Source organism: Aethalodelphis obliquidens, unplaced genomic scaffold (assembly GCF_003676395.1).
Source record: "Aethalodelphis obliquidens isolate GAN/ISIS:26980383/991018 unplaced genomic scaffold, ASM367639v1 scaffold28, whole genome shotgun sequence".
Classification (NCBI taxonomy): domain Eukaryota; kingdom Metazoa; phylum Chordata; class Mammalia; order Artiodactyla; family Delphinidae; genus Aethalodelphis; species Aethalodelphis obliquidens.
The window spans coordinates 17,989,798-18,007,832 of record NW_020837972.1 but is presented as its reverse complement, the minus strand read 5'-3'; the positions used below and the strand labels follow the sequence as shown (position 1 = coordinate 18,007,832).

Genomic DNA, 18,035 nt, shown 5'->3' with positions numbered 1-18,035 from the left:
CTATTATGAGCTGGGCCCATACCTTTAGCTTGGCTTGCTCCCTTACATCCATCAGGACTTTTCAAATATCATTTCAGTGATGCCTTCCTAATCCACTTACCCTGCTTTATTTTTCCGCCATATCATTTATCATTAATATGCCATATAATTTCTAAAAGGTAAATCCTAGGATAATGGGAATTTTTCTGTTCTATTTATCTCAGTGCCTACAACTGGTTACACACAGCAGTCATCCAAATATTTTAGGAATGAATAAATGGGGACAGTACTTATGCAAACTCCAGTCATCTCAAACTAGAAAGTGAAAGAGTAAAGCCTAAGGCAACATTTTCACTTTAATGCCATCATCACATCCTCAAAACGCCTTTGACAACTGTTTTATAAAATAGGACTTCCAAACAGGTCTGAAAGCAAAGACAGAAGGAAAACGCATAGCTGCATTTTCATTTTGGGGTCTACTTACTAATTTTCTGATCTGGGGACCCTTTCCAAGCCTGCTTATTTCCATAATGAGGATTATAATAGCACCCAAGGTAATAGATGTTTTGAGAAATAAATGAGGCAGACCATGTAAAGCGCTTAGCGTCAGGCCAGAACATTACACAGTGCTGGATAAACCATAGTTTCTTTTATTACTAGCAGGCCCTTAGTGTAATAGAGGACGAGGAAACATTTCTAAAGGCAGAGATCTAGATTCTGGTCCCATCAATCACTCTTCATCTGGGAGCCTTGGGCAAATCATTTGATCCCTTTTAAAGTTATTTCCCACATCCACAAACCAGGTGGTTGAGTGAAAATAACTCAAACTTTTTTTCCAATGAAAAAAATACTTAAGATGTTAATAACACTAACCCATCAAAGGAATCACACGGGGAAACCTAAAATTGGGTTCCTATTCACTATCCTCAGGTTTACAGACATAAAAAGTAACATATTTATAACAGGCATCATTACTCAGAAAACATGACATGTCTCATTTCAAATATGATTAGCAAGTTGGTATTTAACAAATGTGAATTAATCGTTAATAGATAAAACACAGAATACCAAGACTGTTTTTAAAAAGAATTGTTTATTTACTGGACCTGGGGCAGATTAGATACACAACCAATTTTAAATGTACATCTTTTAACTCAATTTTGAAGTGTTTTCACACACACACGCACACAAATTGGCATGCAACAGTTGTCCTAAGGTAAAACACAGTCACCTTAAACTGTTGCAAGTATTTTCACCCAAGGTTGAAAAATTGTTTATCCTGAACATGAAAACCTGTAACAAATTTAAATTAATTATATAAAACTCGTTACTTGTAGTTTTCCCCTTGCAAAGATCCAAAACAAATGTACAAGTAATCAATATACATCAGTCACAACATAATCCTGGATCATCCCCACACCAAAACTAGATGCTCCTTTAATTTTAAACCCATCATCAGAGGCCAAGAGAAAGTCATTTCGTTTTATACAAAATTCACATGTGCCAAAAAAAGAAAGACCCAAGAAAAACAAAAACAAACACCCTAGTACTGACAGTAATGCTCAGTACACTAATTAAACAGTGGCCAAAATGCCACTGATCAAAAATAAAATAGTGGCTGTATATCACTGCAAAGAAATCCAAGAGGCTTTTAACCCTTTGGCTTCACAAATCCAGATTTTTCCAATTATGTGAATGCATACCTCCTCCGTGCCAAGAGTAGAGAAAGTGGATGTGCCAGCATAGAAAGAAAAAGAACCACCGTTCGCTGCAACACCCAGAGAATTGGCTTTAATAGAGACTTCTTACAAGGTTAGGCAGAAACCAAAAAATGGTTATTAGCTGCTTGTGTCAACAATTTTAAGTGGAGGTGATTGAGTTCTAAGCAAAGTAAAACTTTAAAGGGGAAAAAGGTTGTTGGTTTAAGTCTTATCTTTAAAGCAAAAACAAGACAGACAAAGTATAAAAGTACCAACCTGGTAGCATCCTCTAGTCATAGAGCTCTGCCATTAGGCTGGATAGAACATGTCAAGATTCAGATTGTTGTTTCTGATAAGGACTCAACAACAAAATGAACCTTTAATGACTTGAACTGCAGGATAAGGGATCCCAAGAATGCAGTCATTTTTAGTAAAGTACTATCAGTAAAGTACTATCCTGAACAAACTGCATTTTACTATGAAAACAAAAGGAAAGAAGATATAATAAGGACTATACACCTAATTCCACTTACAGTGTTTGAGTTCTGGAAGGACCTGTATATGGAGAAAGAACTGAAATATGAAATCATGCCAATCACATGTCAAATTTTCACTGTAACTTTCCTAAAAAAGTGTTTTCCCCCAATATCTATTAATCACAAAGAAACAGAAGCTGTGAATGTACAGTTTAGAAAATAAAAACATAGAAACTAATGACATTATTATGACCAAGATGTCTGGTAAACAGTGAATTATGAGTTTCAGATCATCAGGAAAAGGCTTTTTAAACAACCCTCCGGACTTCAAAAAATCTCTTCAGGTAGTAGATCTGTCCCAATGTCATGGCAACTAGAACAAGAGCTTCAAAGAAGGACCAAAGGACCACTCTGCTGTTTGTGTTGTCATTGACTGTTGAGGACAAACAAACAAACAAACAAAATTTAACAAAAAGAAAGAAAGAAAAAAAAAAACAGCATAGGCATCATAAATTATCCCCTATTCTTAACTCCATGTGAGAGTAATACTTCACACAACACTCACAATACTCTAAATACCTCTGTCTTTTGTCCCCAAGCAACTTAACGAACTTAGAAGCAGAGAACTTTAGATCTAGATGAGACCTTAAAGATTCATGGAGTTCAGTCAAGCCCAATCTGATTATGCATGAGAAAAGAGAGGACAAGTGACCTGCCTAAGGTCACAGTCTAGGGTTAAAACCCAATCCAACACATTAGAAAGTCCCTGCATTACAATCCTTTTTGCTGAATCAGAAAATTGACTTAAAAAAAAAAAATCAAGAGATTATTTCAAGATCACAGAGTTAACCAAAAAGCACTACCTACCAAGTCAAAATGTGTCAGTCTAAGTGCCTTTCTCTTTAAGCATTTATCCAATAAATATTTACTGAGCACTATGTACAGTACTTAGCATCTGCTCTAGATGGTGAGGTTTCTCAGTTTCATGGACCAGTACTGGCAGTTACTACTAGACAAACCTGTACTAGTCTCATGATTTACCCCATTTTTAAGCTAAGAATTTGATCATCAAAGGAACAACCGTGACTATATTATTTTATTCCACTCAATTTATATCACATTCTTTCAACTTCCTGATCAAATTCCTTAACTTTTTAAAAGCACTGGGTAGTTTCTGATTTTTCTGCAAATGGCCAATACTAAAAACAATAATAATGAGCAATACAGTAATATAGATGAAAAACTGTCCTATTTTTAGATGTATGTATACCATTTATTAAAAGATAAACTAGAATTGCAATAAATACTGGACTGATGATCACTCAAAAAGAAGTGAAAAGCAATTAAATGTTTCCAGAAAGATAACTTGTAGTTATTCAAAACAGTGGGGTTTTTTCCAGACTAAAAACAGACACATGCCCAAGAACATTAACTAGAACTCTAAAAACCACCAACACTTACATTTTAGTGCTAATTCCATGGCATGAAGTTTATTTCTGCTGCAAACTTAGTAACCAATTTCTAGCATAACTGAATGACTAGCATCTTAAAATTTTTGTCTAAAAGGGGAATGGCTGAGTAAACACTTCAAAATATTAAGCAACCACATAAAAAGAAGTATTTATCTCTCCATTCACTTATAGAAAAATGCATCTTTAAGCTTAAATAGAACACACTGAAGCATACTAACATAGGAAAGTAACCATCTAGGAAAATGTGTGTATATAAGACGCTGTTCTCTTGCCATTCACACATTAGCCTGATCTAAAAGCAACACAGAGCTATTACAATACCATAGTGTAAAAAAAAAGTCTCATTAGAGCCATCTCTGAGAAGCCAGTGTTATAGGAAGATGTACAAATAACAAACAACATTGTGGGAACTATTTGATTTGTGAAATTAAACTGAATGTCTAAAATTCTATTTTGTTTGTGAAACAAATACAAGAGTATCTCCATTCAAATTAACGACGAGAGAATAAGGTTGGATGTCCCCATAGACTGGAAGACTGGTGCTTCCTCTGGCTGCTGTGTTCCCAAGAACCTCCTATTTCCTTAAAGCCACCTGGCCTGAACTACTTAAACTACAAAGCAGTGAAAACTCTGAGTCCTCACACTTTGTTCACTGCCCTTCTCATCCCAGAATGGGCTGGCCCCCACCTGGGAGCAAAATAACCGACAGGTAAGGGAGAGAAGGTAGGGATTCCAGAGGGTGAGGAGATCAAGAGTGCAGGCAAGGAGAAGGAATCATGGTGGAAGAGGCAAGAGAGTATGCATAAAAGCCTTGGTCCATCTCAGGCCCCATTCCATCCCAAAAAAGGGAGAACAGAGGCACTTCTCCAGTCTGTTACATTTACTCATTATTCTCCCAAGGACAGGTGAAGTCTGCACTCTAGGTCTTAAAGGGGCCTTTCCATCAGCAGCAAGAATAGATGTAAGAGGGTGGGAAGAACAGAAATCACATCTTGAAGAAATTCAACCTGTTCTTATCTATTTGAGTCGCTCTTCTCTCCACTCCCTACCCCAACTTCAAAACAAAGATTCCAGACATAAGCCACTTTACATTTACAGACGAGCTTGCTCCCAGTGAGGTCTATCCCCAAGGACAACATGGAGGATGAAGATACTGAATGGGTGCGGACCTGGATCTAAAATATGGTCATCTGGTCTGTGGGTCAATATGGTACCTCTTAATTTTAAATGCAAAACCAACATAATTAATGCTACATCCTGGGCTAAAACAGGCTCTTGCAACCTAAGATGGGATTCCAATTATCAATGTTTCTGAAGACTAATACATTCTCAATTCCCAGTTTACAAACTTGGGAGCCCAAACTGATCTTCACCTGGTGAGTACCTCTATTCATGGTTTAATGCTTTCTATTTTAACTAGACTAAACATTAGGTTTTAGAAAAACAGCTAAGCCTCAGCATATAACATTTACCACACTGGCACAAAAGTTTCAGATGTGTGATTTAAAACCAATGCAATACCACAGGGAACTCTGTTCAATGTTATGTGGCAGCCTGGATGGGAGGGGAGTCTGGGGGAGAATGGATACATGTATATGTATGGCTGAGTCGCTTTGCTGTGCACCTGACACTATCACAACTTTGTTAATCGGCTATACTCCAATATAAAATAAAAAGTTAAAAAAAAAAAGCAATATCCATTTTTCAGTGTTTTTCCCTTCTGCTTTACGAAAACCATTAGCTTACTCCCTAGCTGACCATACATTTTTTTAAACTCTTAAGGTTTGGTTCAGAATGAATGTCCCAATAATAAACTAGTCTAGTACAAAGTTCTACAAAGAAACATGTATACTCAAAAAATATCTTTGCATAGATGTTTTTTTAAGTCAATATTTTAGTATGTTTATGTTTGCAAAATTTCCAAATGAGGAAAATACAAGCAAGCTCTTGGGTAATACACCATCACCAATTCACGGCCCCCAGTCAAATCATTAACTTACTTGCTCTGTGTATTCTCTCCCGAACTTCCATGTATTCCTGTTCATGCTTTACAGCTGTCATTGCCACTGCGAGCTCATTAATCATTTCTTCTAGCTTGTTCTGGTGAGCTACAAACGGATTTGAAAACAGATTAGCTCATACTTGGCAATCTCTTTCTGAAAAGCAGTAAAAAAAAAAAAAAAAACCAAAAAATTCCTCCAGAGAAGGCATACAAAAGAAGCTATTTTCTTTTAACTTTTTAAAATTTATTTATTTTATTTTATTTTTGGCTGCGTTGGGTCTTTGTTGCTGCGCGCGGGCTTTCTCTAGTTGCGGCGAACGGGGGCTACTCTTCATTGCGGTGCACGGGCTTCTCATTGTGGTGGCCTCTCCTGTTGCGGAGCACGGGCTCTAGGTGCACAGGCCTCAGCAGTCGTGGCACACGGACTCAGTAGTTGTGGCTCGCGGGCTCTACAGCACAGGCTCAGTAGTTGTGGCGCACGGGCTTAACTGCTCCACGGCATGTGGGATCTTCCCAGATCAGGGCTCAAACCCGTGTCTCCTCCATTGACAGGCAGATTCTTAACCACTGTGCCACCAGGGAAGCCCCAAAAGAAGCTATTTTTAAGAAATGGCTCAGACATCATTTTGGACCACTGATGACAATTTAATTCTCAATGCATTTTTTCAAGTTCATTCCCAGTAGAGAAACCCTTTTCAGAGTAGGAAACATACTATACAACGTTTACTAACTAAAGGACTACAACCCTAAGAAATGTCTTCCTAGGAATTCCTAACTTAAGTTCACTAAACTCACTGCTAACCATAGTGGAGAAAATAAAAAGACTGGCGGGGGGGGGGGGGGAGGAGGAGCCACAAAACATAAAATAAACAAAACCCTAATAATAATCCTATAAATAATGATATTTAAACTAAATCAAAATCTACTCTTAAAAAATCATATAACTCTAATGTTAATTTAGGAGTAGTATCAAAACTGACTTTTAATCTTTATGAAGCTGAGCAGAGAAAAACATGAAGATGCTCTGAGGAAAATCCACACCAACTCAACATTCTTCTATTATAGTCAAAGCAATAATTTCACTACAGTGGGAAACAGCAGGCACTGCAAGTGAAGAAACAAGCTCTCAGCCACGCAAGGTTTAAAAGCAGGTATTCTCTTTAGCAAGGTAAACTAACAGTTCTGAAAAATAAGTGTATGCTTCTATGTAATGCTGTATTATGACAATGAACAAACAGGTATGAAAAAAATATACCACAAGGGAAGACTGCATCGGAGGGGTTTCTTCAGGACTGCCCAAGATTGGGCCTCATCTTGAATTCCAAGATAATTCCACAGATAATCCTACATTTCTTAAGAGAAACCAAGAGCCTCTACCATTTTAAGGTAGTTGGGCTGGAATCACAAATGATCCCTCACTAGCTTCATGTGAAAAGCCCAGGCACTAGGTGGAACCTTTAGAGAAGGGTTTCTCAGGAGAAGCACTATGGACATTCTGTACCACATAATTCTTTGTGGTGGGAAGTTGTCCAATGCATTGTACAACCACCAACCCAGCCATGAGAATCAAAAATGTTTCCAGATACTGCCGAATGTCCCCTGGGGGGCAAAAATCATCCTAACCTGAGAACCACTGCTTTAGAGGAAAGCTTGATTTTATAGTTGCCATTCACTGATATTAACAAGCAAAAGCGAGAATTTTAAATATCGTGTTAAAAGATTTAAGAAGAGTATTCACATTCATCAGCCAACATTTTCTGACTATTTAGAAAGGACTAATTTCCAGAAAATGAACAAAGTCAAAGCCCTTCAAAACTCCTAATTCTCCTTGAGAATTAGCCAAGTCCTGAACTGCAAATGACCCTGGAAAGCAAGCACAGAAATTTCTTAGTAGTATGATTCTCTAAATTATAGATTTCAACACCTAAAAACAGTTCACCTTCTTTATGTAAATACTCTACTAAGTGCTCACTATCTAGGGCAAATGATATCACATTAATACTATGAAGTACTATTAAAACTACTACTACTACTACTACTAGTTTCCAAAAATCCTGAAATGTACTGTGCCCAAAAAAAAAAAAAAATCCTTACATGCTGGTTCCTGGTAAGCAATTTATCCAGAAGAATCAATTTAGGGTTCACTGCTGGTCAGTTGAGGAATAAAAATTAATCCAACTGCAACATATGTCTGACAAAGCTTTTGTCACCTTATCTAGACATGGCTCCTAGAACTGCATTTCACATCTAACCAAGTTTCAAATGACCTAACCTGTATCTCCTGTAACCAAATAGAAAACCACCAAAAAACCACCACTCTAAAACTCTAAATTAGCTGTAGGGTTTTTTTTTTTAACTAAGAGAAAGAACACTCTCATGCTAACAAACTGAGGTTAGAAAGAAGGAAAGCAGAAATTAGACAGTAGCCAACAAAAATATGCAGAAAGACAGGATGCTGTCAAAAATCAATCCACATACCATCCCAGGTATCTCCACCACCTGAAGAAAAGTATAAGATATAAACACACACATACAAAAAGTTTAGCTAAACTAGTCATGTATACAAATGAGCAACTAAAAATGTGTATACCAGAATAAGCAAATTAACAGAACAAACAACCTAAGACACATGTAACCTACATGCTTATAAGAGCACAAGTGACTAAGCTGCCTGAAATGGCAATTGTAAAGAAGTAAAATATAAACATGAACCTCCAATAACTTCTTTTTGTTAATTAGGAGATTTCGATAAATAAAAAGTATATTTCACAAAAGGTTTTTGGTCATAAATACAGTCAGAGAACCTAAAATATCAAACACTCCACTCAGGTGGATAAAATGCACAGAATTAATATTAACTCTTAGAATGTGTTATCAATCTTCTGAATGTTCATCTCACCTTCTGTTTCCATGTCTTGTCCTTTGGGGGCCTCCCCAATATCAATGGTGAACATCACTATCTTTGGAGTCATGGTGGACATCCTATTGCTAAAACAAAACTTATATGTTCCATCCATGTGAGCAGCAAATGTGTATTTCCCACTGGACTCCCGGTCTCCTTTATAAATTCCTTTATTATCAGGCCCTGTAATCTGGAAGCAGGAGAGAAACGCGTGAGATAGCTCAAAAGATTTAAAATCCTAAGTGATGTCTGTTGGCAATAGAACATTCTCTAAGAAAATGTAACCTGCCGTTGGCTCCACTTCAGTTACTGACAGTAACCTCTTTGGGCTGCAGTTCTCCCATTTAAGAAACAAGGCTCTCGAACACCTTTCAACTCTACATTTGTCTATGTGACAACATTTGTCTTATTTGTCCAACTTAAACGTAAACCCCTCAGAAACACACCTTACACTTGTCTTCAAGTGGCCCACCACCACCAACAAACAGGCAAATATGTAGCTGTTAATATCAAAACCAGAAAAAAAAGAAATCTCTTTAAAACTAAGAATTTTGAGCAAGCTACACATCTAGGTTTTCCTGATTGATCTGCCGGTAAAGGAAACTGCTTCATCTGAGATGCCTAAAGGCCTAAGGGAAAGGACTAGGTTGGAAATTGGGAGCCCCATGTTCTCACCCCAGTGTGTTACCCCACTGTTAGGCCTTGCTCAAGTCAGTTCCTCTTATGAAGCCCGTGCCACCTGTAAAACGTGCAGACTGAAATAGCTGATGTCTTAAGATCTTAGCTAATTTTAACAGTCATTCCTTCCGTCATCTCCTTATTTCTGGACTTCACTTGTTTTGTGCGATTTATGTCCCACTCAGTTGATGGTCACTGTCAGATGGAAAATCCTTAGACCCAATTAATCATACTAATAGTTAAATTTAAATAGTAATTACATCTGGTTTCCTAAAAAGAAAGTCAGAAGCGAGTCATTCCCTGAACTTAAAAATAGACACAGGAGAAATTTTAGGGACTGCTAGTTTCTTAAAATAATTTTCCGTTTTCTCCAGATACTACGCTGCAGTCACTTCTAAACTGCATGACCCAACTCCACTCTCCTAGTCATGAGATGGCTAAACGAGGTATCCGGAGGTTTGTGTTAGCCCGAGTTAACTCGGGTGAAAAAATAAAAGCAAACACAACGTGAACGTCTGCCTAGCACTCCTCCATAGCTTCCGATTTACTTTTTCAGAAGTTCCCATGCCACGTCTCAACTTTAATTTGCGCTATGAAGGGAAGCATCGAGACCTGCCACTAGCTAAACGCGACTGTGAAACGCCTCCTGGGCCCGGAGCTGACACGCGGCGCCTGGTCGACAAAGCTCGGCGAGAGGTTCCAAAGGGAACACGCCGTTCAAGCTGAGAATCCAAAGCAACCACGCAACGGCTCCGTATCCCGAGCGGAGCCCGGAATCCTGGCGGGCGCGGGGAAAAGGACCGTTAGGAGGTCGCCGGGTGGCGGCTCGGGCCCCTCCCAGTACTCGGACAGCGGCCTCCGCGTCCCGCTCCCCCCGCGGGCCCCGGGTGCCGACAACCCCCGAGCGGCCGCGCGACCCCGCCTCGGCCGCGGGCAACGCGCCCGCACCTCCACGTCGATGTCCAGGAAGCCGCCCTCGGCCACCTCGAAGATGAGGCCCATCTTGGTGCCCGAGGTGACCCGCTCGAAGAAGCACTCCTCGGCATGCGCGTCGATGCTGACGAAGTAGCCCGAGGCCGTGGCCAGGAGGGCGGCCAGGAGCACCAGCAGCTCAGCGAGCGTCACCATGGTGGGGCTGGGGCCGAAGCCAGGACCGGGACTGCGGCCTCCAGAGCCGCCGTCACCGCTGCCACCGCTGTCGTCTCAGCCGCCGCCACCTCAGCTCCGCCCCTTCCGGCTGCGCCACCCGAGGGGGCTGATGCGGGCGCCGTGGATTGGTGGGCGCCAGTTGCTGCCACGTAACGGACGCACGGCGGCCGCCGAGGGACAAGGCAGCTCTGCGCTGCCCGAGCCTGGACGGTGGCTCCGAAGGACCAGAAACCATCGTCCGTATCCCTATCCCCGTTCGCGTACAGCCTAAGTTTCCGTGAAGCACGCTAGAAAGCGGTAGTATCAAGAAACCTCTTCCGCCCCATGCACGACCTTCTTAGGATTATCCACAAAGACGGCGAAAGATTTGGAGGCAGCAATAGAAGTGGAAGGAGGAATGGGGCTGAAGCCAAGGACTCGAGATTTTATGTTAGCCTCCCCTCACCTCGCAACAACCGACTGGGGAAGGATGGGGACGGGTATACACTGGGAAGGGGCACGAGGAAACCTACTGCGATGTTGGAAATGTTTTATATCGCCACCTAAATGATGGGTACATGAGTGTTTACGTACGCTTTTTTTAAAACTCAGGAAGCTGTATACTTAAGAATAATGCTCCGTATTTTACTGTATGTATATAATACAACTACAAAAAAATAAAAAAATTTTACCTTGTCTACATCCTCCAAAATTAGAAGTCTCTCACCTCCCCAAAGTCTTGCTGACACCCCTTTAGCTCTTGCCAGCTACTAAGACAATTTTTTTCCAGTCTTTGCCTCCTGGCATACTCCGACTCATCCCTCAAAACCCAACTCAGATGGCCTCTCCAGACCTCCTTCTACCAAATACTAGACCCCTTCCTCTGTGTTTACAAGGCAGATTTGTGCCTACTGAGTTATCGTTATTTACCAGTCTGTGTCACTCATGAGGCACTAGTCCTGGCATGTCTGTACTATGCTCTTAGGCTGTAGCATAGGGCCACAAAAAACCTCACTCATGACATGTTAGCTGACATATCAAGTTCACTGAACTGGCCTGAAGATGAGATATGGATTGTTACTCCAGTGTTGCACATAGCTGTGTGACCTTAATTATGTTCCATCACCTCTCTGAACCTTAATTTCCCTATCTATAAAAAATGTGCCACCACATTCTTTGCTTATCTGGTAAAGTTATCATGAGGATCCGGTGACGCTATGTACATAAATGTGCTGTGCAAGTTTGAGGGATTATTTCTTCAAAGGCTATCAGGCAATAGGGGGCAGTAGTAGCCCAGTATCCAGTTTCCCACTCAGGTGTCAATAAACAGGTGCAGCTTGGGTGATGGAAGGTTCCTGGCTGTGAAAATGTGTTACTGAACTCAGAGTTCTAGTATTGGTCCCCTGATTCCCCACCTTGCAAAAGGCCCTGCTTTTCCTGGCAGGTCAGTTCCATAATGTTATCCTGGCAGCCTTCACTGGAGGGAGGCTCAGCCTAGAGCTTGCTTCTCCAGCCTCACCAGCCCATTTAGAAGCCACTATTTCCCTATAGTAAATCTCTTTCTGTTTGTACCTTAAGAGGTTTCCTATTAAAGTGAAATAAACCGACAAATATAGCCTTTTTTACTTCCCAAGCAACCCAACTCTGTAGAAAAGTATCAAGAACAATTCTGTTTTTATCTGGATGTTAAATGTTCATTTTCATTTTCAAACTGATTAAATAACATTCTAACTCCACTTGTCAGGGATTTAAAATGTGGACACTTAGCATCTCAGTGGACCACAGTGAATTGTATATTATGGGGGTTTTATTATGTAAGTCATGGGACCCAAATCCAAATGCCTTCAGGGATCAAGCAGTTTATATGAGATGGCATCAGCTTAAGGCAATAGGGAGTAGGGAGGAGTGTGGCAAACTGAAGCATAGACGCTGTATCTAAATACATTCAACTCCAATTTTTGAAAACATGGTGGTGGCCAAACCAAAGATGCAGCCAGAAGTCATCTATAAATTTATATGTTATATTATAAAAGTAATGATGCTATCAAAAATTGGAAAAGAGACAAAAGTAACTCTAATCACAAAACTATAAAATCTATCAACTACATGGTATATTTTCTTCTTTGCCCAGGTTTTTCTTTTTAGCACCCTTGTCATAATTAGTCATCAAGTATCTTTCAACAATATTTCAGGATCTGAAGACAAATTAATTCAAAGAACTACAGGCTCTCAGGATTTGTCAGGTCACCCGCAGAGTTGTTCAGCCATCACCAGTCTAGTTCCAAAACATTTCATCACCCAAAAAGAAATGCTGACTTATTAGCAGTCATACCCCATTCCCCATACCGCCCCCCACCCCAGGCTGATCTACTTTCTGTCTCTGTGGGAGGAAATCATACAATATGTGGCCTTTTGTGACCAGCTTCTTTCACCCAGCATAATGTTTTCAAGGTTCATCCATGTTGTAGCCTGTGTCCGTATACCGTTCCTTTCTATGGCAGAACAATACTGTATTATGTGGAGAGACCATATTTTGTTTACCCATTCACCCATTGATGGACATTGGGTTGTTTCCACTTTTTGGCTATTATTAGGAAAGCTGCTATGAACATTCACATACACATTCCTGTATGGACATAGAGTGGACAAGATAAATTATTTCTTCGTGGAATCAGAGGCTTGTTGTGGCAGAGACTAGGAAACCAGGTTAGAAAGTGATGAGGGATTTTTATCAGTTGCATAGTCAGTTCTCCAATGCTGACAAGTTTTAAAGAGAAGAACAAAGGCTGTTTCCACAGAAAGCCTAAATCAGCTTTCTCCTGTCTGGGCATTAACATTCCCCTTCCCTTCTGGTCCTACAGAAGTCTTTTTTAAAATTAGGAAAGAGTAAAGGAGACTGGAGAATTTTCTTTCATTTTTCTTTTCTTTTTTCAGTTTTTTTTTCCACACTACACGGCGTGTGGGATCTTAGTTCCCCAACCAGGGATGGAACCCGTGCCCCCTGCAGTGGAAGCACGGAGTCTTAACCACTGGCCCACCAGGAAAGTCCCTCATTTTCAGTTTTAAAATGTCACTTTAGGGACTTCCCTGGTGGCGCTGTGGTTAAGAATCCGCCTGCCAATGCAGGGGACACAGGTTCAAGCCCTGGTCCGGGAAGATCCCACATGCCACGAAGTGACTAAGCCCATGCGCCACAACTACTGAGGCTGCACTCTAGAGCCCACAAGCCACAACTACTGAGCCTGCACGCCACAACTACTGAAGCCCATGCGCCTACAGCCTGTGCTCTGCAACAAGAGAAGGCACTGCAATGAGAAGGCCGCGCACCGCAATGAAGAGTAGCCCCTGCTCGCGGCAACTAGAGAAAGCCCATGCGCAGCAACAAAAACACAACCAAAAATTTTTTAAGTCACTTTATTAATAACAATATTGATATAAAAAATAATGAAAATTCAATACAAGTTTGACCACAACATCAGCACTTAATCAAATAAGCTGTTCTGGGGGACTCCGTGCTAGGCCTTTAATCTCAGACCCATCCCAGACCTCTCTGCTCACCTCTGCATCACAAGGAAATCTGTTTCCCAGGCTCCCTTTCACGCTGCTTCCTGGTAGGTTCAGCCGGTTCCAGGCACTGGCGGAAGATTAGAGGGCGGAGGAAGGAAGAAGCCAGAGCATTTGTCTCCCTCACTGCTTTGGGAAGCACCTCCGCTAGTGACTGCATGTTCAAGGCTCCAGCTCCTCTGAAGGTCCCGATTCCACTGGGTGGTCCTGGGTCCTGAGCTTTGACAGTCCTAATTCGTCCCTTCCTTTCTCTAGTCCTAAATGGGTTGGTGTCTTTCTGCTTTTGTTAATCTGTGCAGTGTCTCACCATCCTGTTGGGTTCCTCAGCTCTATCACTGCCTGTTATGATGGTTTCAAAATATATCCAGGAATTCCATGATCCTCCGCCCTTCAAAAGGTGGAGCCTAGGGAATTCCCTGGCGGTCCAGTGGTTAGGGCTCTGCGCTTCCACTACAGGACGCACGGGTTCGATCCCTGGTCGGGGAACTAAGATCCCACATGCTGCACGGCACAGGCAAAAAAAAAAAAAATATATATATATATATATATATATTGGAGCCTGATTCCCCTCCCCTGGAATGGGAGGCAGAATTGACTTAGTGACTGACCTTTGCCTAAGAGAATGTGGAAGATGTGACACTCTGTGACTTCCAAAGCTAGGTCAGAAAAGGAACTGTTGTTGCTTCTTCCTTGTTCTCTCTCTCTCTCTCTCGACTTTTTCTTTTTTTATTTTTTATGAATTTTTGAATTTTATTTTATTTTATTTTTATACAGCAGGTTCTTATTAGTTATCTATTTTATACATATTCGTGTATATGTCAATCCCAATCTCCCAATTCATCCCACCACCACCACCCACTACCCACCACTTTCCCCCCTTGGTGTCCACACATTTGTTCTCTACATCTGTGTCTCTATTTCTGCCCTGCAAACTGGTTCATCTGCAACATTCTTCTAGGCTCCACGCACATGCGTTAATATACGATATTTGTTTTTCTCTTTCTGACTTACTTCACTCTGTATGACAGTCTCTAGATTCATCCACGTATCAACAAATGACTCAATTTCGTTCCTTTTTATGGCTGAGTAATATTCCATTTTATATATGTACCACGACTTCTTTATCCATTCGTCTGTCGATCGGCATTTAGGTTGCTTCCATGTGCTGGCTAATGCAAGAGTGCTGCAATGAACACTGGGGTGCATGTGTCTTTCTGAATTATGGTTTTCTCTGCGTATATGCCCAGTACTGGGATTGCTGGGTCATATGGTAATTCTATTTTTAGTTTTTTAAGGAACATCCATACTGTTCTCCATAGTGGCTGTATCAATTTACATTCCCACCAACAGTGCAAGAGGGTTCCCTTTTCTCCACACCCTCTCCAGTATTTGTCATTTGTAGATTTTCTGATGATGCCCATTCTAACTGGTGTGAGGTGACACCTCACTATAGTTTTGATTTGCATTTTTCTAATAATTAGTGATGTTGAGCAGCTTTTCATGTGCTTCTTGGCCATCTGTATGTCTTCTTTGGAGAAATATCTATTTAGGTCTTCTGCCCATTTTTTGATTGAGTTGTTTGTTTTTTTAATATTGAACTGCATATGCTGTTTATATATTTTGGAGATTAATCCTTTGTCCGTTGATTCATTTGCAAATATTTTCTCCCATTCTGAGGGTTGTGTTTTCATCTTGTTTGTAGTATCCTTTGCTGTGCAAAAGCTTTTAAGTTTCATTAGGTCCCATTTGTTTATTTTTGTTTTTATTGCCATTATTCTAGGAGGTGGATCAAAAAAGATCTTGCTGTGATTTATGTCAGAGTGTTCTTCCTATGTTTTCCTCTAAGAGTTTTATAGTGTCCGGTCTTACATTTAGGTCTCTAATCCATTTTGAGTTTATTTTTGTGTATGGTGTTAGGGAGTGTTCTAATTTCATTCTTTTACATGTAGCTGTTCAGTTTTCCCAGCACCACTTATGCAAGAGACTGTCATTTCTCCATTGTATATCCTTGCCTCCTTTGTCATAGATTAGTTGACCATAGGTGCATGGGTTCATCTCTGGGCTTTCTATCCTGTTCCATTTATTTATATTTCTGTTTTTGTGCCAGTACCATATTGTCTTGATTACTGTAGCTTTGTAGTATAGTCTGAAGTCAGGGAGTCTGATTCCTCCAGCTCCATTTTTTTCCCTCAAGACTGCTTTGGCTATTTGGGGTCTTTTGTGTCTCTATACAAATTTTAAGATTTTTTGTTCTAGTTCTGTAAAAAATGTCACTGGTAATTTGATAGGGATTGCATTGAATCTGTAGATTGCTTTGGGTAGTATAGTCATTTTCACAGTATTGATTCTTCCAATCCAAGAACATGGTATATCTCTCCATCTGTTTGTATCATCTTTGATTTCTTTCATCAGTGTCTGATAGTTTTCTGAGTCCAGGTCTTTTATCTCCTTAGATAGGTTTATTCCTAGGTATTTTATTCTTTTCGTTGGAATGGTAAATGGGAATGTTTCCTTAATTTCTCTTTCAGATTTTTCATCATTAGTGTATAGAAATGCAAGAGATTTCTGTGCATTAATTTTATATCCTGCAGCTTTACCAAATTCATTGATTAGCTGTAGTAGTTTTCTGGTGGCATCTTTAGGATTCTGTATGTATAGTATCATGTCATCTGCAAACAGCAACAGTTTTACTTCTTCTTTTCCAATTTGTATTCCTTTTATTTCTTTTTCTTCTCTGATTGCCGAGGCTAGGACTTCCAAAGCTATGTTGAATAATAGCGATGAGAGTGGACATCCTTGTCTTGTTCCTCATGTTAGAGGAAATGCTTTCAGTTTTTCACCATTGAGAATGATGTTTGCTGTGGGTTTGTCATATATGGCCTTTATTATGTTGAGGTAGGTTCCCTCTATGCCCACTTTCTGGAGAGTTTTTATCATAAATGGGTGTTGAATTTTGTCAAAAGCTTTTTCTGCATCTATTGAGATGATCATATGGTTTTTATTCTTCAATTTGTTAATATGGTGTATCACATTGATTGATTTGCATATATTGAAGAATCCTTGCATCCCTGGGGCAAAATCCCACTTGATCATGGTGTTTGATCCTTTTAATGTGTTGCTGGATTCTGTTTGCTAGTATTTTGTTGAGGATTTTTGCATCTATATTCATCAGTGATATTGGTCTGTAATTTTCTTTTTTTGTAGTATCTTTGTCTGGTTTTGGTATCAGGGTGGTGGCCTTGTAGAATGAGTTTGGGAGTGTTCCTTCCTCTGCAATTTTTTGGAAGTGTTTGAGAAGGATGGGTGCTAGCTCTTCTCTAAATGTTTGATAGAATTCACCTATGAAGCCATCTGGTCCTGGACTTTTGTTTTTTGGAAGATTTTTTTTAAGCCATATTTTTTTAAATAAATTTATTTTATTTATTTATTTTTGGCTGCATTGGGTCTTTGTTGCTGCGCAGGGGCTTTTCTCTAGTTGTGGAGAGCAGGGGCTACTCCTTGTTGCAGTGCACAGGCTTCTCATTACAGTGTCTTCTCTTGTTGCAGAGCATGGGCTCTAGGCGCGCGGGCTTCAGTAGTTGTGGCTCATGGGCTCTAGAGTTCAGGCTCAGTAGTTGTGGCGCACAGGCTTAGGTGCTCCACGGCATGTGGGATCTTCCTGGACCAGGGCTCGAACCTGTGTCCCCTGCATTGGCAGGCGGATTCTTAACCACTGTGCCACCAGGGAAGCCCCTGGTGGAAGATTTTTAATTACAGTTTCAATTTCATTACTTGTGATTGGTCTGTTCATATTTTCTATTTTTTCCTGGTTCCGTCTTGGAAGGTTATACCTTTCTAAGAATTTGTCCATTTCTTCCAGGTTGTCCATTTTATTGGCATAGAGTTGCTGGTAGTAGTCTCTTAGGATGCTTTGTATCTCTGCGGTGTCTGTTGTAACTACTTTTTCATTTCTTGTTTTATTGATTTGAGTCCTCTCCCTCTTCTTCTTGATGAGTCTGGCTAAAGGTTTATCAATTCTGTTTATCTTCTCAAAGAACCAACTTTTAGTTTTATTGATCTTTGCTATCGTTTTCTTTGTTTCTATTTCATTTATTTCTGCTCTGATCTTTATGATTTCTTTCCTTCTGCTAACTT

At 40.3% G+C, this 18,035-nt stretch overlaps 1 protein-coding gene across 1 annotated transcript; it reads right to left on the bottom strand.

Moving 5' to 3' along the window:
• Positions 1-1,055: 1,055 nt before the first annotated feature.
• On the bottom strand, positions 1,056-10,432 carry TMED2 (transmembrane p24 trafficking protein 2). The gene is made up of 4 exons (XM_027125043.1): positions 10,158-10,432; positions 8,529-8,721; positions 5,628-5,735; positions 1,056-2,588 (listed from the first exon to the last, which is right to left on the bottom strand). The coding sequence occupies exons 1-4, from the start codon at positions 10,335-10,337 to the stop codon at positions 2,464-2,466; spliced, it is 606 nt and encodes a 201-aa protein (XP_026980844.1). The 5' UTR covers positions 10,338-10,432; the 3' UTR covers positions 1,056-2,463.
• Between the last annotated feature and the right edge of the window lie 7,603 nt (positions 10,433-18,035).

Bases quoted from the DNA above. Each gene is read 5' to 3' on its own strand.
- TMED2 (XM_027125043.1), bottom strand. From the start codon at position 10,337: ATGGTGACGCTCGCTGAGCTGCTGGTGCTCCTGGCCGCCCTCCTGGCC. The intron at 8,722-10,157 runs GTGCGGGCGCGT...TCCTGCTTCCAG, and splicing joins TCCTGGACATCGACGTGGAG to ATTACAGGGCCTGATAATAA. The intron at 5,736-8,528 runs GTGAGATGAACA...ATCCGTTTGTAG, and splicing joins ACAAGACATGGAAACAGAAG to CTCACCAGAACAAGCTAGAA.